Source organism: Gobius niger (genome assembly GCF_951799975.1).
Source record: "Gobius niger genome assembly, chromosome: 7".
NCBI lineage: Eukaryota > Metazoa > Chordata > Actinopteri > Gobiiformes > Gobiidae > Gobius > Gobius niger.
Window position 1 is genome coordinate 37,023,633 of NC_136858.1, and position 17,944 is coordinate 37,041,576.

At 36.1% G+C, this 17,944-nt stretch overlaps 1 protein-coding gene across 1 annotated transcript in view; it reads right to left on the minus strand.

Moving 5' to 3' along the window:
- spg11 (SPG11 vesicle trafficking associated, spatacsin) overlaps positions 1-17,944 on the minus strand; it is a 63,043-nt gene that overhangs the window by 21,772 nt on the left and 23,327 nt on the right. Inside the window, exons 16-30 of the mRNA XM_079560559.1 lie at positions 17,731-17,934; positions 17,484-17,590; positions 16,046-16,191; positions 14,587-14,751; positions 14,357-14,423; positions 13,024-13,186; positions 11,620-11,828; positions 10,455-10,563; positions 10,211-10,370; positions 8,704-8,855; positions 7,170-7,302; positions 3,779-3,979; positions 2,504-2,611; positions 1,370-1,535; positions 245-459 (exon numbers count right to left, since the gene is read on the minus strand). Coding sequence (XP_079416685.1) covers positions 245-459; positions 1,370-1,535; positions 2,504-2,611; positions 3,779-3,979; positions 7,170-7,302; positions 8,704-8,855; positions 10,211-10,370; positions 10,455-10,563; positions 11,620-11,828; positions 13,024-13,186; positions 14,357-14,423; positions 14,587-14,751; positions 16,046-16,191; positions 17,484-17,590; positions 17,731-17,934 — 2,305 coding nt within the window. The remainder of the gene's footprint in view (positions 1-244; positions 460-1,369; positions 1,536-2,503; positions 2,612-3,778; positions 3,980-7,169; positions 7,303-8,703; positions 8,856-10,210; positions 10,371-10,454; positions 10,564-11,619; positions 11,829-13,023; positions 13,187-14,356; positions 14,424-14,586; positions 14,752-16,045; positions 16,192-17,483; positions 17,591-17,730; positions 17,935-17,944) is intronic.

The window sequence follows — 17,944 nt, forward strand, 5'->3', positions numbered from 1 at the left end:
GTCGCTATTTTCACACCTTTTTTCCAGAAGCTTTTGGACTGGGGTAAAGCCAAGGTGGGAGTTAAGGGGTTAATACTCAGTAATGCGGTGACATTTTATTCATTTTATAGGAATTTCATAATCTGACATTCATGACACTAGCACTAACCACTCCATAGAGTTGTTAGTTAATTGAAGATTGTGAAAACAACTCGATAACCTCCTGCACTTCAGTATAATTCATCCCCTGTTACAGTAAACGTACCTGGCTGAGCAGCAGTCTCTGAACAGGAAGCCCGGCGAGTTGGGACACCTGTCGGGCCTGAGAGTAGCGCCCCCTGGACTGAAGAGCGTCCACTATGGCCTGCAGCTCCTCTTGCTGGTCAGAGGGGGAAGTGCACTGCAGCAGCCGTGGAGAGAGGGCCACGTCCGAGCCCTGCAGCACCTGGCTCAACTGACTCAGCTTCCTGAAGTCTGGACCTGAACAGAGAAAGAGAAGCTTAAAACAGGGCTCATACAGGCACCAGCAAGTCAAATCAAATGCTTTTTAACACCAAATACTATAGTTTTAATGCCACAAGAGATTAAGATTTACAAACATTTCATCAAACAGAGGAAAGAGGGGACATTTCTACAATAGAAAGATGGATGGATTGCCCGCCTTGTACAAATATCTAATGTATGCTAAACCTAGGGCTGCTCGATTATTGAAAAAATAATAATCACGATTATTTTTGTCATAATTGAAATCACGATTATTCAAACGATTATTTGTTGCCTTTAAAAAAAAACAGCAAAAAAGTGACAAAAATCCAGCAAAGAAATGACAAAAATCCATAAAAAAAAGACAAAAATCCAGCAAAGAAATGACAAAAATCCATCAAAAAAATGACAAAAATCCATCAAAAAAATGACAAAAATCCATCAAAAAAGTGACAAAAATCCATCAAAAAAATGACAAAAATCCATCAAAAAAATGACAAAAATCCATCAAAAAAGTGACAAAAATCCATCAAAAAAGACAAAAATCCAGCAAAAAAGTGACAAAAATCCAGCAGAAAAAAGACAAAAATCCATCAAAAAAGTGACAAAAATCCATAAAAAAAAATGACAAAAATCCATCAAAAAAATGACAAAAATCCATCAAAAAAGACAAAAATCCAGCAAAAAAGTGACAAAAATCCCAAAATTAAAAATTAAAAAAAAAAACATTAAAAAAAATATTGAAAAAAAAAAAAATGGAAAAAAAAAATTATAATCGATTTTTTGCGATTATGCTAATTTTGTAATCGTTTACTGTTGTAATCGAAATCGTAATCGAATGTCGATTAATTGAACAGCCCTAGCTAAACCATTCAGCATTATCCCCCCCAGTGCAAAGTCCTGGTACCGTTGGATTTGAGCAGTTTGTCGACGTCGGCGAGCAGCTGCAGGAGTCTGTGGAGGTCAAACTGAGAGGAGCATCTCTGCAGCATCGTGAGCAGAAGAACCGACGCCTGACTCTCCACCCACTGCAGCGGGAGGCCACCAGGGGGCGCCGGGCTGCTGCTCCTCAACTACAAGTGTGAGAGAGAAACCAGGTAATAGTTCCACATATTAGACAAGGATCATTTGGACCTCATTTATTTTACTGAACACAACAGGCAACTTGGGGAAAGGGGAAAAAAGACTATTTCTCCTCTTTGCCATTGTCGTCACTTTTTATTTCCCTTTTGTGTTTTTGTCACTTTTTTATTACTTTTTTGCTGCTCTTTTGTCACTTTTTTGCTGTTTTTTTTTCGTCTTTTTTTCTGGATTTTTGTCTTTTTCTGCTGTTTTTTTTTTTTGTCTTTTTTTTGCTGGATTTTTGTCTTTTTTTTTGCTTGATTTTTGTCATTTTTTGCTTTTTTTTGTGTCTTTTTTTGCTGGATTTTTGTCACTTTTTTTGTCTTTTTTTGCTGGATTTTTGTCACTTTTTGCTGGATTTTTGTCATTTTTAGCTGGATTTTTGTCTTTTTTTTGCTGGATTTTTGTCTTTTTTTTGCTGGATTTTTGTCATTTTTTTGCTGGATTTTTGTCTTTTTTTTGCTGGATTTTTGTCACTTTTTTGCTGGATTTTTTTCACTTTTTTGCTGGATTTTTGTCTTTTTTTTTGCTGGATTTTTGTCATTTTTTTTGCTTGATTTTTGTCTTTTTTTGCTGTTTTTTTTGTCTTTTTTTGCTGGATTTTTGTCACTTTTTTGTTGAGTTTTTGTCATTTTTGACGCTTTTTTTGGTCACTTTTTAGCGCTTTTTTGTCGCGTTTACATTCTCATTTTCTTCTTCTCGTTTTTTGCCTCTGTTTTGAAGAACCTTTTAGATTTGGAGAATTTGGAGAAAACATGTTCAGGTGGGAGTTAAGAGGTTAATGAGTTTTAAATCAACTGATAGATAGTTTGGTTTAATAATGGTGCAACGTGGTGTCTAAAGTCCCCTTAACCTGCTATACTGAAACGTAGGAAAAGGTTACGAATACAATAATATGGTTCAGAAAATAAAAACTTACAGTGATGAGGGTCTTCTGAAAGTCCAGCAGTTTTGTTTTGGCCTCGGAGAAGTTCTTATAGTCACAACACAATTCAAACATCCTCAGCACCAGCACTAGGGGGCAGTCCTGAACAAAACATGAGAACACAGTAAGGAGATGGATTATAGCGTTTATACTACTGCAGGCAAAAGATATAGCATGATTAAAAACAGGTTGTGCAGATGAGCCTCCTTTAACCCCTTAACTCCCACCTGAACGAAGCACATTTTCTCTAGTTTGGCTTTACCCCAATCCAAAAGCTTCTGGAAAAAAGGTGAGAAAATAGCGACAGAATTGAGACGAAAACAATGATGAAGATGTGACAAAAAAGTGAGAAAACTTTGACAAAAAACGGACAAAAAATTGACGAAAAATTGAATGAAAAATGATGAAAAAGTGGCAAAAATGTCACAAAAAATGACAGAAATGTGACAAAAAAATGACAAAAAAAGGACAAAAAAATGATGAAAAATGTACAAAAAATGGACGAAAAAATGATGAAAAAGTGGCAGAAATGTCACAAAAAAATTGACAAAAATTTGACCAAAAAATAATGAAAAAGTGGCAGAAATGTAACTCAAAAAATGTGAAATGTGACAAAAAATTTACATTTTTTTTACAAAAAAGGACAAAAAATGATGAAAAAGCTGCAAAAACGTCACAAAAATGTGACAAAAAAAAATGACAAAAAAGGACAAAAAAATGACGAAAAATTTACAAAAAATTGCCGAAAAAATGATGAAAAAGTGGCAAAACTGTCACAAAAAATGACCAAAAAAAAGACAGAAATTTGACAAAAATGTAACAAAAAATTGACAAAAAAAATTGACAAAAATGGACAAAAAAGGACAAAAAAAGACAAAAAATGGACAAAAATTTGACCAAAAAATGACGAAAAAGTGGCAAAAAATGTCACAAAAATGACACAAAAAAAGACAGAAATGTGACAAATATAAGATAAAAAATTGACAAAAAAATGACAACAAATTGACAAAAAAATTATGAAAAAATTATGAACATGTGACAAAAAGTGACAAAAAATTTACTATTTGACAAAAAATTACCAAAAAGTTACCAAAATTTGTTGAACCCCCCCCCCCCAAAGAGAGAAAACTGGAACTGGAGAAAATGCTCTCCGTTCAGTTCAGAGTTAAGAGGTTAAGCTGGAGATGGTACATTTTTGAGACACAAGCCGTTTCAAAAAATGTAATTAAACACCTTGCTTTGGTTCTTCCACACAAAGCCAGTCCTTACCCTCTGGAAAAGCTGGAACCCGCGGAGCAGCGGCGTGACCTGGCCCCGCCCCAGCAGCGTCCTCCAGATGAGCGACAGGTCGTGCAGCGCCCAGTCGTGGTGCTGGGGGGCGACGTCGAGGTGAGAGGTGGCTTCGCGCACCACGGATTCATCCACAGAGGAAAGGACCCAGACGCACAGGCAGGACACAGGCTCCGCCCCCTGTTTCAAAATCAGAGACGCTTCGAGTCAGATGCCTTCCCTGAAAGCACACCTTGTCACTTAGCTTGAGTTATAGGGACAAAACATTCCCTTTATCATAACTACACACTGTTACACATGTTTAACACTTAAATTATACTGATTAAGAAGATTTATGCGACTGCAGGAGTCCATAAAAGAAAAAGGGCTGTTGTTCTATAGGGTTTTGTTCGAGACTTTGTTGTGACTTGGATAACTAATGTTTTGGTGGGTTTTGAAGACAAGAATGTACATCAGGGGTAGGCAACGTCAGGCCCGGGGGCCAAATCCGGCCCTCCAGCACAGCACCTCTGGCCCTCAAGATGATTTTTAAGAAACATTATGACACAAATCAGAAAGTACTGGATTTTTGTAATTTTTTGCTGGATTTTTGTGTTTTTTTTTGCTGGATTTTTGTCTTTCTTTTGCTTGATTTTTGTCACTTTTTTTGCTGGATTTTTGTCACTTTTTTGCTGGATTTTTGTCCTTTTTTGCTGGATTTTTGTCACTTTTTTGCAGGATTTTTGTCTTTTTTTGCAGGATTTTTGTCTTTTTTTGCAGGATTTTTGTCTTTTTTTGCAGGATTTTTGTCTTTTTTTGCTGGATTTTTGTCTTTTTTTTGCTGGATTTTTGTCCCTTTTTTGCTGTATTTTTGTCACTTTTTTGCTGGATTTTTGTCTTTTTTTTGCTGGATTTTTGTCACTTTTTTGCTGGATTTTTGTCTTTTTTTGCTGGATTTTTGTCACTTTTTTGCTGGATTTTTGTCACTTTTTCGCTGGATTTTTGTCACTTTTTCGCTGGATTTTTGTCTCTTTTTTTGCTGGATTTTTGTCTTTTTTTTGCTGGATTTTTGTCTTTTTTTGCTGGATTTTTGTCACTTTTTTGCTGGATTTTTGTCACTTTTTTGTTGAGTTTTTGTCTTTTTTTCCCACTTTTTAGCGTTTTTTTGTTGCGTTTACATTCTCATTTCTTTCTTCTCGTTTTTGATGATTTTGAGAAACATTATGACACAAATCAGAAAGTACTTTAACATTTTTAGGGTTAAATGGGAGAAATACTGTCAATACACTCAATTAGGTCATATCATGCACAACTCTGGCATTTGTAGAAAGTGCACTGGAAAAATAATGATAATTTTTAAGGAAGAAATGACAGAAAACTACTTGAATTAAGAGATTCAATCTAAGTTTTGAGTAGATTTGGTCTGGTCTTAGATCAGATAAAACATCTGATCGCCAACGGAACAAGTCATTATTCTCTTAACTCAGATTATATTGTATAATTTCAAGTGAAAAACAAATCTGTTTAAAAGTAAAAGTTCATTTGTCTGATTTCAAAGTGGGTTTTATGCTTGTTCCATTGGCATTAGTGTTTGTATCTTTGTCTTAGATTAAACCAAACAGACTCAAATTCAACACAAAGAACCTTTTTCAAGCAATTTTAAGTCATTTATCTCATTTAAGATGCTCATTTTTCCAGTGTAGTGCTTTACTTTGGCCTAAAATTGGCGGCTTCGGCCCTCGGTCTTTTTACAATGAAAAAAATTGGCCTCCGTTAAGAAAACTTGCCGACCCCTGATGTACATGATAGGCATTAAAAAAAGACTAAAACTACAGAAAGGCAAACCAACTCTATTCCCATGTAAGTTTCATCTCAAATTATCGCCGTTAATCATGTTCATAAATATGCATCGTTTTTAATTACCCCCAGTGGTGCTGCTGAGGGCTTAAGTGAGCTGGATTTAAGGCTACTTGGTATTCAGCAAAGTCCACTCAGAGCTTTAAAAGTGCACTTTGACCCAGCGGGGCTTTAATCAATGCGGCCACAGGGAGAGTCATTATCAGCCTGATCACAGAATAATGAACTAAGAGAAGGCGGCAGCAAAGCACGAGATGCAAAGAAGAGAAAGTTTCTAATTTTAAGAGCAAGTTTGTGGTGATGCATTTACATTCTGAGTGTTTTTGAGAATACTGCGGAGTCTTGATCGGTGCCAGGTCCAACAGCCTGAAGGACGACTTCATCCACTGTCAGGGAACTTAACTGTCCTCTTCCCTCCCTCTGACGCCCCCTATTGTCTACATACTGTACTTTTTTTTATATTGCTCTGAATATAAATAATAACTATTGCTTGTGTATTGTTTTTAATGTGCTTAATATAAGGTGAAATTAAGAATTTATAACTGACTGATTGGGGGATTTAATGATTTTATTTCACTACAAAATGGAGCCTGTAGAAACTGAAAAATTACATACAATAATTGTTGCTAAATATCTTGTGTGAGTGAAATGTTAACTGATTTCTAAGTTCATGAATAAATCTTGCATTGTATTTACTGATTCAAGCTCTGACCGGTCCTAAGAACAGCTCAAAAGGATTTACAACTAAGATGTGGAGGCACTGGCAACTGTCCTGTCTACATATATAATATTTATTTAATGCATTTTATAATTTATAATTTATAAATTAATGTTGTGCATCCTTAACCCCTTAACTCCCACCTGAACCGAGCACATTTTCTCCAGTTTGGCTTTACCCCAGTCCAAAAGCTTCTGGAAAAAAGCTGTGAAAATAGCAACAAAACTGAGACGAAAACAATGATGGAAATGTGACAAAAATGGGAGAAAACATTGGCAAAAAAGTGACGAAAGATTGATGAAAAAGTGGCAAAAATGTCACAAAAATGTCACAAGAAATTGACAAAAAAAATGACAAAAAATTGACCAAAAAACTACAAAAATTTGACAAAAATTTGATAAAAATTTGACAAAAAAACAAACAAAAAATTGACAGAAAATGACAAAAAATTGACCAAGAAATTACAAAAATGTGACAAAAAAATTTAAAATTGTGACAAAAAAATGACAAAAAAAATGTGACAAAAAAATTACAAAAAATTTATAAAAAATTGACCAAACATTTGACAAAAATTTGACAAAAAATGACAAAAAAGTTTAAAAAATGAGTTGAATACCCAACAAAAAATGATGGAAAAAAAGTCTGATGACGTGAGAAAAAGATCCTCTCGGTTCAGGCGGGAGTTAAGAGGTTAAATAAAGTGAATGACTGAAATTAAACAAGAAAACTAGGCTTGACCATCGACTGTTGTTACATGTACGAGGTTATTTTCTCTTATTGAGTTCAGTTTTTATTCATGTGTCTAAGTTACTGTACCTGATGACAGGCAGCGAGGACGGCCAAAGTAGGGCAGTGTTGCACTAGCGCCTCCTGCAGGAGAAACCGCGAAGGGCAGGACTCGTTTTGGCTCTGAAGCAGGACCTGGAACAGCTCCTTCGGGTGCTCAGAGCTGCCGGGACAAAGGAGTGGGAAGTAGAAGGAAAGGTTGAAAATGTTCACGGTCACGTGACGCACCGTCTGAGTTCCTCACAGTCATCACCGCCAATTAAAGAAAAAAGTGCCTTTAAGTCAACAAAATTTAACCATAAATGGAACTAATAATAAACCAGAACAAGTGTCTCAACGAAAAAACTAACAAAAGTCTCAAAAAAGACCAGCCACAGGTGAAAATAAAATGAAAAACCAGCCGCCCTGAGCAGGTGAGGAGCAGCAGTCACATCAGGCCTACGTGAGCGCGGAGTGTGTGGGTGACGAGATACAGCTCCATGTGCACATGAGCAGGAGCATTTACTTAAAGTTTAGACTGGGCCTGTTCAAGAGGCGACGCGAGGGCGAACAATCACATCTGACCCGCGTTTCATCCTCCATAAAATAATATTTTGGCATTATCCGCCACGTCGCTCCGCTTTGCGTAGCTGTGTTTATGCGGCTCCATCACCGTCACCTCAGAGTGGCTGAAATGTAAACATGGCTCTGCAAACCGGGGAAAAACTGCTAAACTACGAAGACAAGAGGCTGATCGTTGGACGGACTGGCAGATTTGACCAAACCAAAGCACGAGGACACTCGGGCGTCGTGTTTTCGGACTTTTTCACGGATTATCCTGGAGGAGCAGGACTTCACGGTCCTCGGCAGGTGGACAGCGTGTTTCTCTTCTTCATCAGTACAAAGGCCTGACCAGTAACTTTAAGGTGAGGAACTTTAGTTTTGGATGTGTTTACAAAGCGGGTGATGAAGCAGATGTAGCCTGAGTTTGGGGAAACTGCACCGGGTTCAACCGGTCAACACGCGTGTTAAACCTGCTGTCTGGACTCTAACTTAGCCAAATAATATCAGAACAATTCATTTGACAGGTAAATGTTTGCTTCCTTTCTCCTTTCACTCAGTTTGATCGGCATTTGTAGGAAATGTGAGATACAAGCTCAGAGATGTTTGTTTGCTATGGTCACAGTGAAGCTGAATAAATGATCACGTGAACATGAGCGTCATCTCATAATAAGAGACTAACTCACTCAGTTTTTCATAAAGCGCCAGGTCTGGCAGAAGAACAGCTGCTCAGGTGCTTGGATCGTCCCCTCCCCTGTTCAAATGTGTCCCCCCCCACCTTCGAAACGCTTCTGACGCCAGTGAGCAGTATATTGCAAAACCGCGGGAATTTGTTGATTACCGCCAGCGGTAAGAAAAAATCCAAACCGGCACAGCCCTAGTTTCATCAAAAAGTTAAAACTAGTCAATTGTAAAGGTGGAGCTTAATAAATAAAAATGACAAAGTAGAAGTTAAGTAAAGTTAACTTGTGTGAAAGCATCATTAAACATGCAGAGTTACTTAAGTCAATGTAAAAGCCAGCACCTCTGAGTCAGGCCCTGCTCCTCTGGCGTGGACAGACCATGCAGCTGCTCCTCTGCCTCTCTGCTCCTGGGGCTGAGCACCTGCAGGTCCTGAAAGGCCTGGGCCATGTGAGAGCGCAGAGTGGGCGAGAACTCAGCGGCCAGAGAGCGCACCTGGGCACACGGAGAGAGACAGACTGACGACCCAATATCTTACAACGTCAAAAGAGCAACGAGAGCATACATGGACACCAGTGTTACAATATTACAGGGTTGTTGAATTTCTCCTCTCTTGTAAAGGTTGGCTGTGACAGATACAGTGGGTTCAGGAAGTGCAGTGCTAGAAGTTGAATTGTTCTTAATGTTGAAAAGTTTGAGTAAAAGTATATAAGTACTACCCGCCTCTAACAAACAGGCTAGTAGTTTTTATTACGATTACCATGACAGTATCGCTCCCTGAAAGATGTGAAATTTGTGAGTTTGGTCCACAGTTTAAAAATCAATCTGCGATCTCACTTTCATGGTTTGGGTATATAGGGCCTTTAACCCCTTAACTCCCACCTGAACCGAGCACATTTTCTCCAGTTTGGCTTTACCCCAATCCAAAAGCTTCTGGAAAAAAGGTGTGAAAATAGCGACAAAATTGAGACGAAAACAATGATGGAAATGTGACAAAAAAGTGAGAAAACATTGGCAAAAAAAGTGATGAAAAATTGATGAAAAAGTGGCAAAAATGTCACAAAAATGTCACAAGAAATTGATAAAAAATTGACGAAAAAATGACAAAAAATTGACAAAAAATGAAAAAAATGTGACAAAAAAATGACAAAAAATTGATGAAAAAATTACGAAAAAATGTGTCAAAAAATGTGTCCAAAAATGTGTCCAAAAATGTGTCAAAAAATGACAAAAAATGACAAAAATGTGACAAAGTTTTTTTCAAAAATGTGATAAAAAATTGACAAAAAAATGACCAAAATGTGAGAAAAAATGACAAAAAAAATGACAAAAATGTGACAAAATGTGACAAAAAAAATTCAAAAATGTGATAAAAAATGACAAAAATGTGAAAAAAAATGTGAGAAAACATTGGCAAAAAAGTGATGAAAAAATGACAAAAAAATGACAAAAATTTGATGAAAAAAATGACGAAAAAATGACAAAAATGTGAAAAAATGTGAGAAAAAATGACCAAAAAAAATGACAAAAATGTGACAAAATGTGACAAAAAATTGTCAAAAATGTGATTAAAAATTTACGAAAAAATGACAAAAATGTGACAAAAATGACAAAAATGTGAAAAAAAAAGTGAGAAAACATTGGCAAAAAAGTGATGAAAAAATGACAAAAAAATGACAAAAATTTGATGAAAAAATGACGGAAAAATTACAAAAATGTGACAAAAAACAAAAAAATGATGAAAAAAAAAATCTGATGACGTGAGGAAAAAGATCCTCTCGGTTCAGGCGGGAGTTAAGAGGTTAAACTAAAATGGCTTTGACAAAACTAAATGACACAAAGCTGTTCACCTGTTGAGGGGGGAAGTTGTGCAGTTGGACGAACAGCAGGAAGTGGATGAAGTGTCCGTCCTGAGCGCAGTGAGACGGGAACACGGAGCTGAGCCGCAGCCCGTGGATCTGGCAGAACTGAACCGGGAGAGACCACTCAAGAGCCGCCTCGTACGAGCATCTGAGGACGGCAGGAGAAGGTGTCGGAAAAGGGGAAACAAACATAAAACGTTTCTCATGTTGAAAGCTACGACGTCCATCTCACCTGCCCAGTCCCTTCTGCTCCAGACTGTCACACACGGCGGCCTCAAAGTGACCAATCAGCTCCTCCGCTGCTCCTGGCTCCGCCTCCGCCAGCTTTAGACCTTTAGACACTGTGAACAAATGAAAAAGAAATGTGAAAGGTCGTCTTGATCCACTTGTTTCTACAAACATCTGCTGCTGAGTTTAGTTGGAGAATGTAGTTTTGGATCTGTCTTATCTCCAATGGAAGCATGTACAGGTTGAAAAGGAGGGGTCCCAAGACTGACCCCTGGGGGACATAATGAGTGTTAAAATAGTGGCCACTATTTTATCCAGTTTGGCTTTACCCTAATCAAAAAGCTTCTTGGGAAAAAAGCACCAAAACAGCTACAAAAAATGAGAAGAAAACAAGGATGTAAATGCAACAAAAATGTGACAAAAAATCAACAAAAATGTGACAATAAAAAAAATAAAAAAAATAAAAAAAGTGACAAAAAAATCAACAAAAACGGAAAAAAAGACAAAAAATAAAAAACAAACCAAAAAAAGACAAAAAATCAACAAAAATGTGACAAAAATTGAAAAAAAAAGTGACAAAAATTCCACAAAAATGTGACAAAAATTTCAAAAAAATTCGACAAAATGTGACAATAATTCAAAAAAATAAAATAAAATGTGACAAAAATTCAAAAAAATAAAATAAAATGTGACAAAAATTCAACAAAAACAAAAAAGACAAAAAATCAACAAAAATGTGACAAAAATTCTAAATAAAAAAAATCAACAAAAATAAAAATAAATAAATTAAAAAAAACAACAAAAAAAATGTGACAAAAATAAAAAAAAGAAAAAAGAAAAAGAAAAATTCAACCAAAATGTGACAAAAATTCAACAATAACAAAAAAAAAGACTAAAATTCAACAAAATGTGACAAAAAAACAAAAACAAAAAGGTGACACAACACAGCAACACTGCGAGGAAAAAGATCAGTTTTGTGGGTCTTAGCTTTCAAATGAGGTGTTACACAGGCCTATATAACAGCCAAAGAGGACAGAATGCATTTGGTTCAGGCGGGTGGTAAGAGGTTAACAATGGGGACCGGGCACACATGAAGTTTGCTGCTGGAGCCTGTGGAGTTTCGGGAATGCCCTCAGATTTCAGGGAGAGCAGGAATCTGAGCGTCTTACCCAGAGTCTGCATGTGCTGTGCCGGGGTGGAGCGCGTGTCCGTCTGGCTCCAGTGTTGTAGGATGCAGTTCATGGCTCTGAGGTCCACTCTGAGCTGGAGGCTACACAAACCGAGCAGCTCGCAGAAACACACCGCCGCTGCGCCGACAGAGGGGGCGCTAAAGCACTCCAGGCACAGGCGGTACACCTGCTGCCACGCCTGCTGCAGACTGCGACTAACGGGACAGAGAAACTTACAGTAAGTGATGGAATATAAGAGAATGAGATCAAATAGGGCTGTGCAATTAATCGAAATTCGATTACGATTTCGATTACAACAGTAAACGATTACAAAATTAGCATAATCGCAAAAAATCTGTTATAATTATTATTATTTTTTTTCAAATTTTCTTTTTTTTTTTTTAAATTTCCAAAAAATTTTCCTAATTTTTAATTTTTTGATTTTTGTCACTTTTTTGATGGATTTTTGTCTTTTTTTCTGCTGGATTTTTGTCTTTTTTTTAATGGATTTTTGTCTTTTTTTTGCTGGATTTTTGTCTTTTTTTTGCTGGATTTTTGTCACTTTTTTGATGGATTTTTGTCTTTTTTTGCTGTATTTTTTATCATTTTTTTGATGGATTTTTGTCTTTTTTTGATGGATTTTTGTCTTTTTTTTTTATGGATTTTTGTCTTTTTTTGCTGGATTTTTGTCTTTTTTTTTTGCTGGATTTTTGTCACTTTTTTGATGGATTTTTGTCTTTTTTTGCTGTATTTTTTATCATTTTTTTTGATGGATTTTTTTGATGGATTTTTGTCATTTTTTTGCTGTATTTTTGTCACTTTTTTGATGGATTTTTGTCTTTTTTTGCTGTATTTTTTATCATTTTTTTGATGGATTTTTGTCTTTTTTTGCTGTATTTTTTATCATTTTTTTGATGGATTTTTGTCATTTTTTTTGATGGATTTTTGTCACTTTTTTGATGGATTTTTGTCTTTTTTTGATGGATTTTTGTCTTTTTTTTTAATGGATTTTTGTCTTTTTTTGCTGGATTTTTGTCTTTTTTTTTTGCTGGATTTTTGTCACTTTTTTGATGGATTTTTGTCTTTTTTTGCTGTATTTTTTATCATTTTTTTTGATGGATTTTTTTGATGGATTTTTGTCATTTTTTTGCTGTATTTTTGTCACTTTTTTGATGGATTTTTGTCTTTTTTTGCTGTATTTTTTATCATTTTTTTGATGGATTTTTGTCTTTTTTTGCTGTATTTTTTATCATTTTTTTGATGGATTTTTGTCACTTTTTTGATGGATTTTTTTAAAGGCAACAAATAATCGTTTGAATAATCGTGATTTCAATTATGACAAAAATAATCGTGATTACTATTTTTTCAATAATCGAGCAGCCCTAAGATCAAAAGTGTCCTCACAGCAGCTTGACGTCGCCGCAGCCGTGGAGCTGTTGAAGGAGGAACGTGGCGTAAGCGAAGGAGGGTCGGCCGTGACGCAGGAAATACAGGAAGTCCAGCTTCTCCACCAGCGCAAACTTACTGACCAGAGCCGGGCTGGAGAAGTGAGGCAGCTCCGCGCCCTCTGAAAAACCACAAGGATGTCTTACTGTCTAACAAACCAGCTGCAGAACATAATTGCCAAAGTCATTTTTCCACCAAATAAAGATTTTTTCTTGTGTGTATAAATTTATTTTCTTCTGTATCACTGTCCAGTTAGCAGGGTATCTGCAGAGTCGGACAAGTCAAATTTAAGACTTTTTAAGACCTTTTTAAGAGCACAAAATCTCAAAAATAAGACCTGTTTTTGAACGTGTAATATATAAATGGACTGTAAAGAAAATCACTGTCACAAAAATCCAAGTGTCAAACTGTTGTTTCTGATTTCACAGTGGGATGTACAAATGTAAGAACTTCATTTTTCACATCAGGCATTTTAACAACCATTCAAGTTTGAACAACCTGATCCCATAATAAGAATATTGAGATTGAATAATTACTCACAATTATCGACAACAGATATTTAGTTTTTGTATTTAAAATGCTTTGAAATACTTGAGCTGCTAAACATTCACTGTTTCTAAAAATAAAAGCAGCTTTTCCACTCGTTTGCAAGAACAAAACAAAACACTGTCAACTTTACAACTCATTAATGATCATCATTATTTTAATGATATTATTATTAGGCCAGAATCTAGTCTAGTTTTTCTGTTTTCTAAATTTGTTTGTCAGATGTTTTGATGAACAAAGTGAGAAAGGTGTTTCTAAAGTAACAGGACTTTCTCTTTCCTTCTGTCCCTGAGCAGAGGAGCGTTCGCTTTGTGTTTCCCAACATTTGGACAAACTTTATTGTGAATGATGCCGTTCATGACCTTGAGTTGGATATTTACAGTGAAGGATTATCTCCACGTTGTTTCATATTGGAAGTATCTTTCACCAACAGCAGCATCACGGATCCATCAGCCACACCTCAGTCATGTTCTGGATTCCTAAACTCTGCTGACTTCAGTGGTTTGTCTGGGTGGATAAAGCTCTGAAGGAGAGACCTTCTGCCTCGCTCGACTATCGCTGAGTCTACGTTGTTTGTAGCGGAGTTAGAAGTCTTTCTGTCCCAGTCACCCATTTTCCCAAAAACATTAAAATGTGACTGAGAAGGCTGAAGAAATATGCTGTACATTTCTGCACATAGAATTTCTTACTGGTCTTCCTTTGCAAGAGAAACTCGTTTAAAATAGAACATTTCCTGTGGTCTTACCAGCGGAGTTGAGAGTGTTGGCCGTCTGCCAGCTGAAAAGTTTGGACGGATCCAGGGGATGAAGAGACTGCAAAACATAATATTTAATTTTACAAACACTACCACTCAAAAGTTCAGCAGTGCTACCATGATTAAGATGAGCTCGTCCTTCACGTTGCCCCAGTGGCTTTGAAGTAAATACAGAGGTCAGATTTATCTCTCCCCTTAAATGCACATGACTGTGGCTTTACCTGCAGCAGGTGGTAGACAGAGACGTCCTGAGGAGGGCAGTTTCCTCTGGGCCCAGATGGGAACAGCGCAGCTTTCAGTTTTGGATAAGGAGACAGCGCCATCTTCAGGAGCTGAGGGTCCACTGTCCTCTCAGAGCAGCCCGAGCTCTCGCCTTCAACCAGGACCTGACCACAACAACACACAACAGATTTTAATACTGCATGGAACACCGGCGACTATAGCTATTGTTAACCTCTTAACTCCCGCCTGAAACAGGATCTTTTTAATCACGTCATCAAATTTTTTTTTCATCATTTTTTTGTTGGGTAATCAACTCATTTTTGTAACTTTTTTGTAATTTTTTTTTGTCAATTTTTGTCAAATTTTTATCACATTTTTGTAATTTTTTTGTAATTTTTGTCAAAATTTTTGCATATTTTCATAATTTTTTTATCAATTTTTTGTAATTTTTTTGGTCAAATTTTTATCACATTTTTGTACTTTTTTTGTCATTTTAGTCAATTTTTTTTTTATTTTTTCATCAATTTTATGTTCAATTTTTGTCATTTTTTGTCGCATTTTTGACACTTTTTCGTCAATTTTTTATCACTTTTTTTTTCATTTTTTGTCAATTTTTTTGTCCAATTTTCATCAAATTTTTGTAATTTTTTTGTCATTTGACACTTTTTTTTCATTTTTTCGTCAATTTTGTATCATTTTTTTGTTACATGTTGGTCATTTTTTGCCACATTTTTGTATTTTTTTTTGTCAAATTTTTGTCAAATTTTTGTCAAATTTTTGTCAAATTTTTGTCACTTTTTGGTCATTTTTTGGTCAATTTTGTCAATTTTCTTTTCATTTTTCATCAATTTCATGTTCAATTTTTGTCATTTTTTTGTCGCATTTTTGACATTTTTTCGTCAATGTTTGTGTCCAATTTTTGACAATTTTTTTTTCATTTTTTCGTCAATTTTGTATCATTTTTTTGTTACATGTTGGTCATTTTTTGCCACATTTTTGTATTTTTTGTCATATTTTTGTAATTTTTTGGTCATTTTTTGGTCAATTTCTTGTGACATTTTTGCCACTTTTTCATCAATTTTTCGTCACTTTTTTGTCACATTTCCATCATTGTTTTCGTCTCAGTTTTGTTGCTATTTTCACAGCTTTTTTCCAGAAGCTTTTGGACTGGGGTAAAGCCAAACTGGAGAAAATGTGCTCGGTTCAGGTTGGAGTTAAGGGGTTAAATTAGGGCTGCATGAGCTTTAGTTTTAGTCATGTTTACTTTTTATTAAATTTAGTCATATCAGGACTTAAAAATGCAAAAATGAAAACCAAAACAAGGCTAAAATGTGACTCAATGGGCCAACTTTACCATTTGAAATTGAGAGCATATTTATAGAAAATCTGCATAAAAACAGTCAAATAAATGTTGCCATGTTGAGTTATGAGTTATTTCTAGTATTGAAGTCATTTTACCCGGTCGATTCCTCCTGGGGCGAACATGATGGAGGCCAGAGCCAGCAGACTGTGCCCCTCCAGCAGCAGGGAGCTGAGCGAGGCCTGGCTGCCCGGCAACAGCACCTGAGCGCTGGTCAGACTGGCCTGGAACAGCAGCCCTGGGTCTGACGGGGAGAGGAAAGTTTTTATTTATTTAGTCTGGCAAAACGCATCTCCCTTCATTCACTACAAGACTCATCTCTGCACACAAGTACGTTAAACGGTTGTACACTGACAAAAAGAAGCACTTACTTTTACTTACTGAATCAATCAATAAGTCTCCTCTTTCCCCCAGGCCTCTAAAACCTGGCAACCCTATCCACTTTTTCTTTTTTTAGTACTGCTACTAACCTCAGTCTTTTACTTCTAATCCAGGGTTTATATACGTAGCAGCAAATCAAATTAAGGCTTTTTTTAGTTTCATTATAATTCTCAAACAATATGCTTTTAACCCCTTGACTCCCACTTGAACCGAGAGCATTTTCTCCAGTTTGGCTTTACCCCAGTCCAAAAGCTTCTGGAAAAAAAGGTGTGAAAATAGCAACAAAACTGCGACAAAAACAATGATGAAGATGTGACAAAAAAGTGAGAAAGCTTTGATAAAAAAGTGACGAAAAATTGATGGAAAAGTGGCAAAAATGTCACAAGAAATTTAAAAAAAAAATGGACGAAAAAATGACAAAAATGTGGCAAAAAATGATTTAAAAAATGACAAAAAATGGGACAAAAAAATGACAAAAATGACAAAAATTTGATAAAAAAAATTGACCAAAAAATGACAAAAATGTGACAAAAAATGACAAAAAAATGACAAAAATGTGACAAAATGTGACAAAAAAACTAGTAAAATGTGATTAAAATTTGACAAAAAAATGCCAAAAAAATAAATAAAAAAATGACCAAAAAAAAGACAAAAAAGTGACAAAAAATGCCAAAAAAAAATGCCAAAAAAGTTACAAAAATGAGTTGAATACCCAACAAAAAAAATATGGAAAAGATTGTGATGACGTGAGGAAAAAGATCCTCTCGGTTCAGGCGGGAGTTAAGAGGTTAAAGGGACTATACAGAGTTTTAAAATGTTCTCACTCAAAAAGTTGTTAATTTGGGTCCGAAGTGCCGTCATGCACGAGCTTAATATAGAACCTGCAGTAACACATATGACATAAGGTGGCAGTAGTGAGTATAAAAATGACAAACTTGCATCTAGTCCCTTTAAGGCCTTGATTTTGGCCCATTGAATGTAATGGCATCGACTACTACTACTCCCCTGTAAACTATGTCTGTCTATCTCAATCTGGAAACATCAGCTCCTCAACTCTAAATTGCGTAAATGGTAAACACATACAATAACCTTGCCACGTAACTTTTCTAAGAAGACATTTGAAATATTTCTGTGATTTAAAATGATGTTTATCACCTGAGAGGTCTTTGGTGATCTCTTGAATTTTCACAAGCATCTCAAACCAGGGGTGGCTCACAAACAAGTTCTGATTGGACAAGACAGAGCAGTTTCTTGGAGTCAATCTAGAAAAAAAGAGAGAAACAACTTTTAAAACAAACTCTATCTCAAAGTTTGGAGAAAGTTAGTTATTTTTCAAAGCTGCTGGTTTTTTTAGAGGGACAGTAGTAGTGTTACTCCAGAATAATATTACTCAAGTGCAGACCTGTAGTGCTGGAGGTAGGCGTAGAGCAGATACTTGAGGCCGTGGTCCAAACAGAAGTTGATGAAGACGCTGTGGAAGTCCAGACCCTGAGAGGCTCGGTACAGCGGGACCAGACTGGACTGGGACATGACTCCGTCGCTCTGAGCCACGCGCCACAACAGACGCTCCAAGTCACACAGCTCCTCCGGGATGAAAACACCCCTCCTGGAATCAG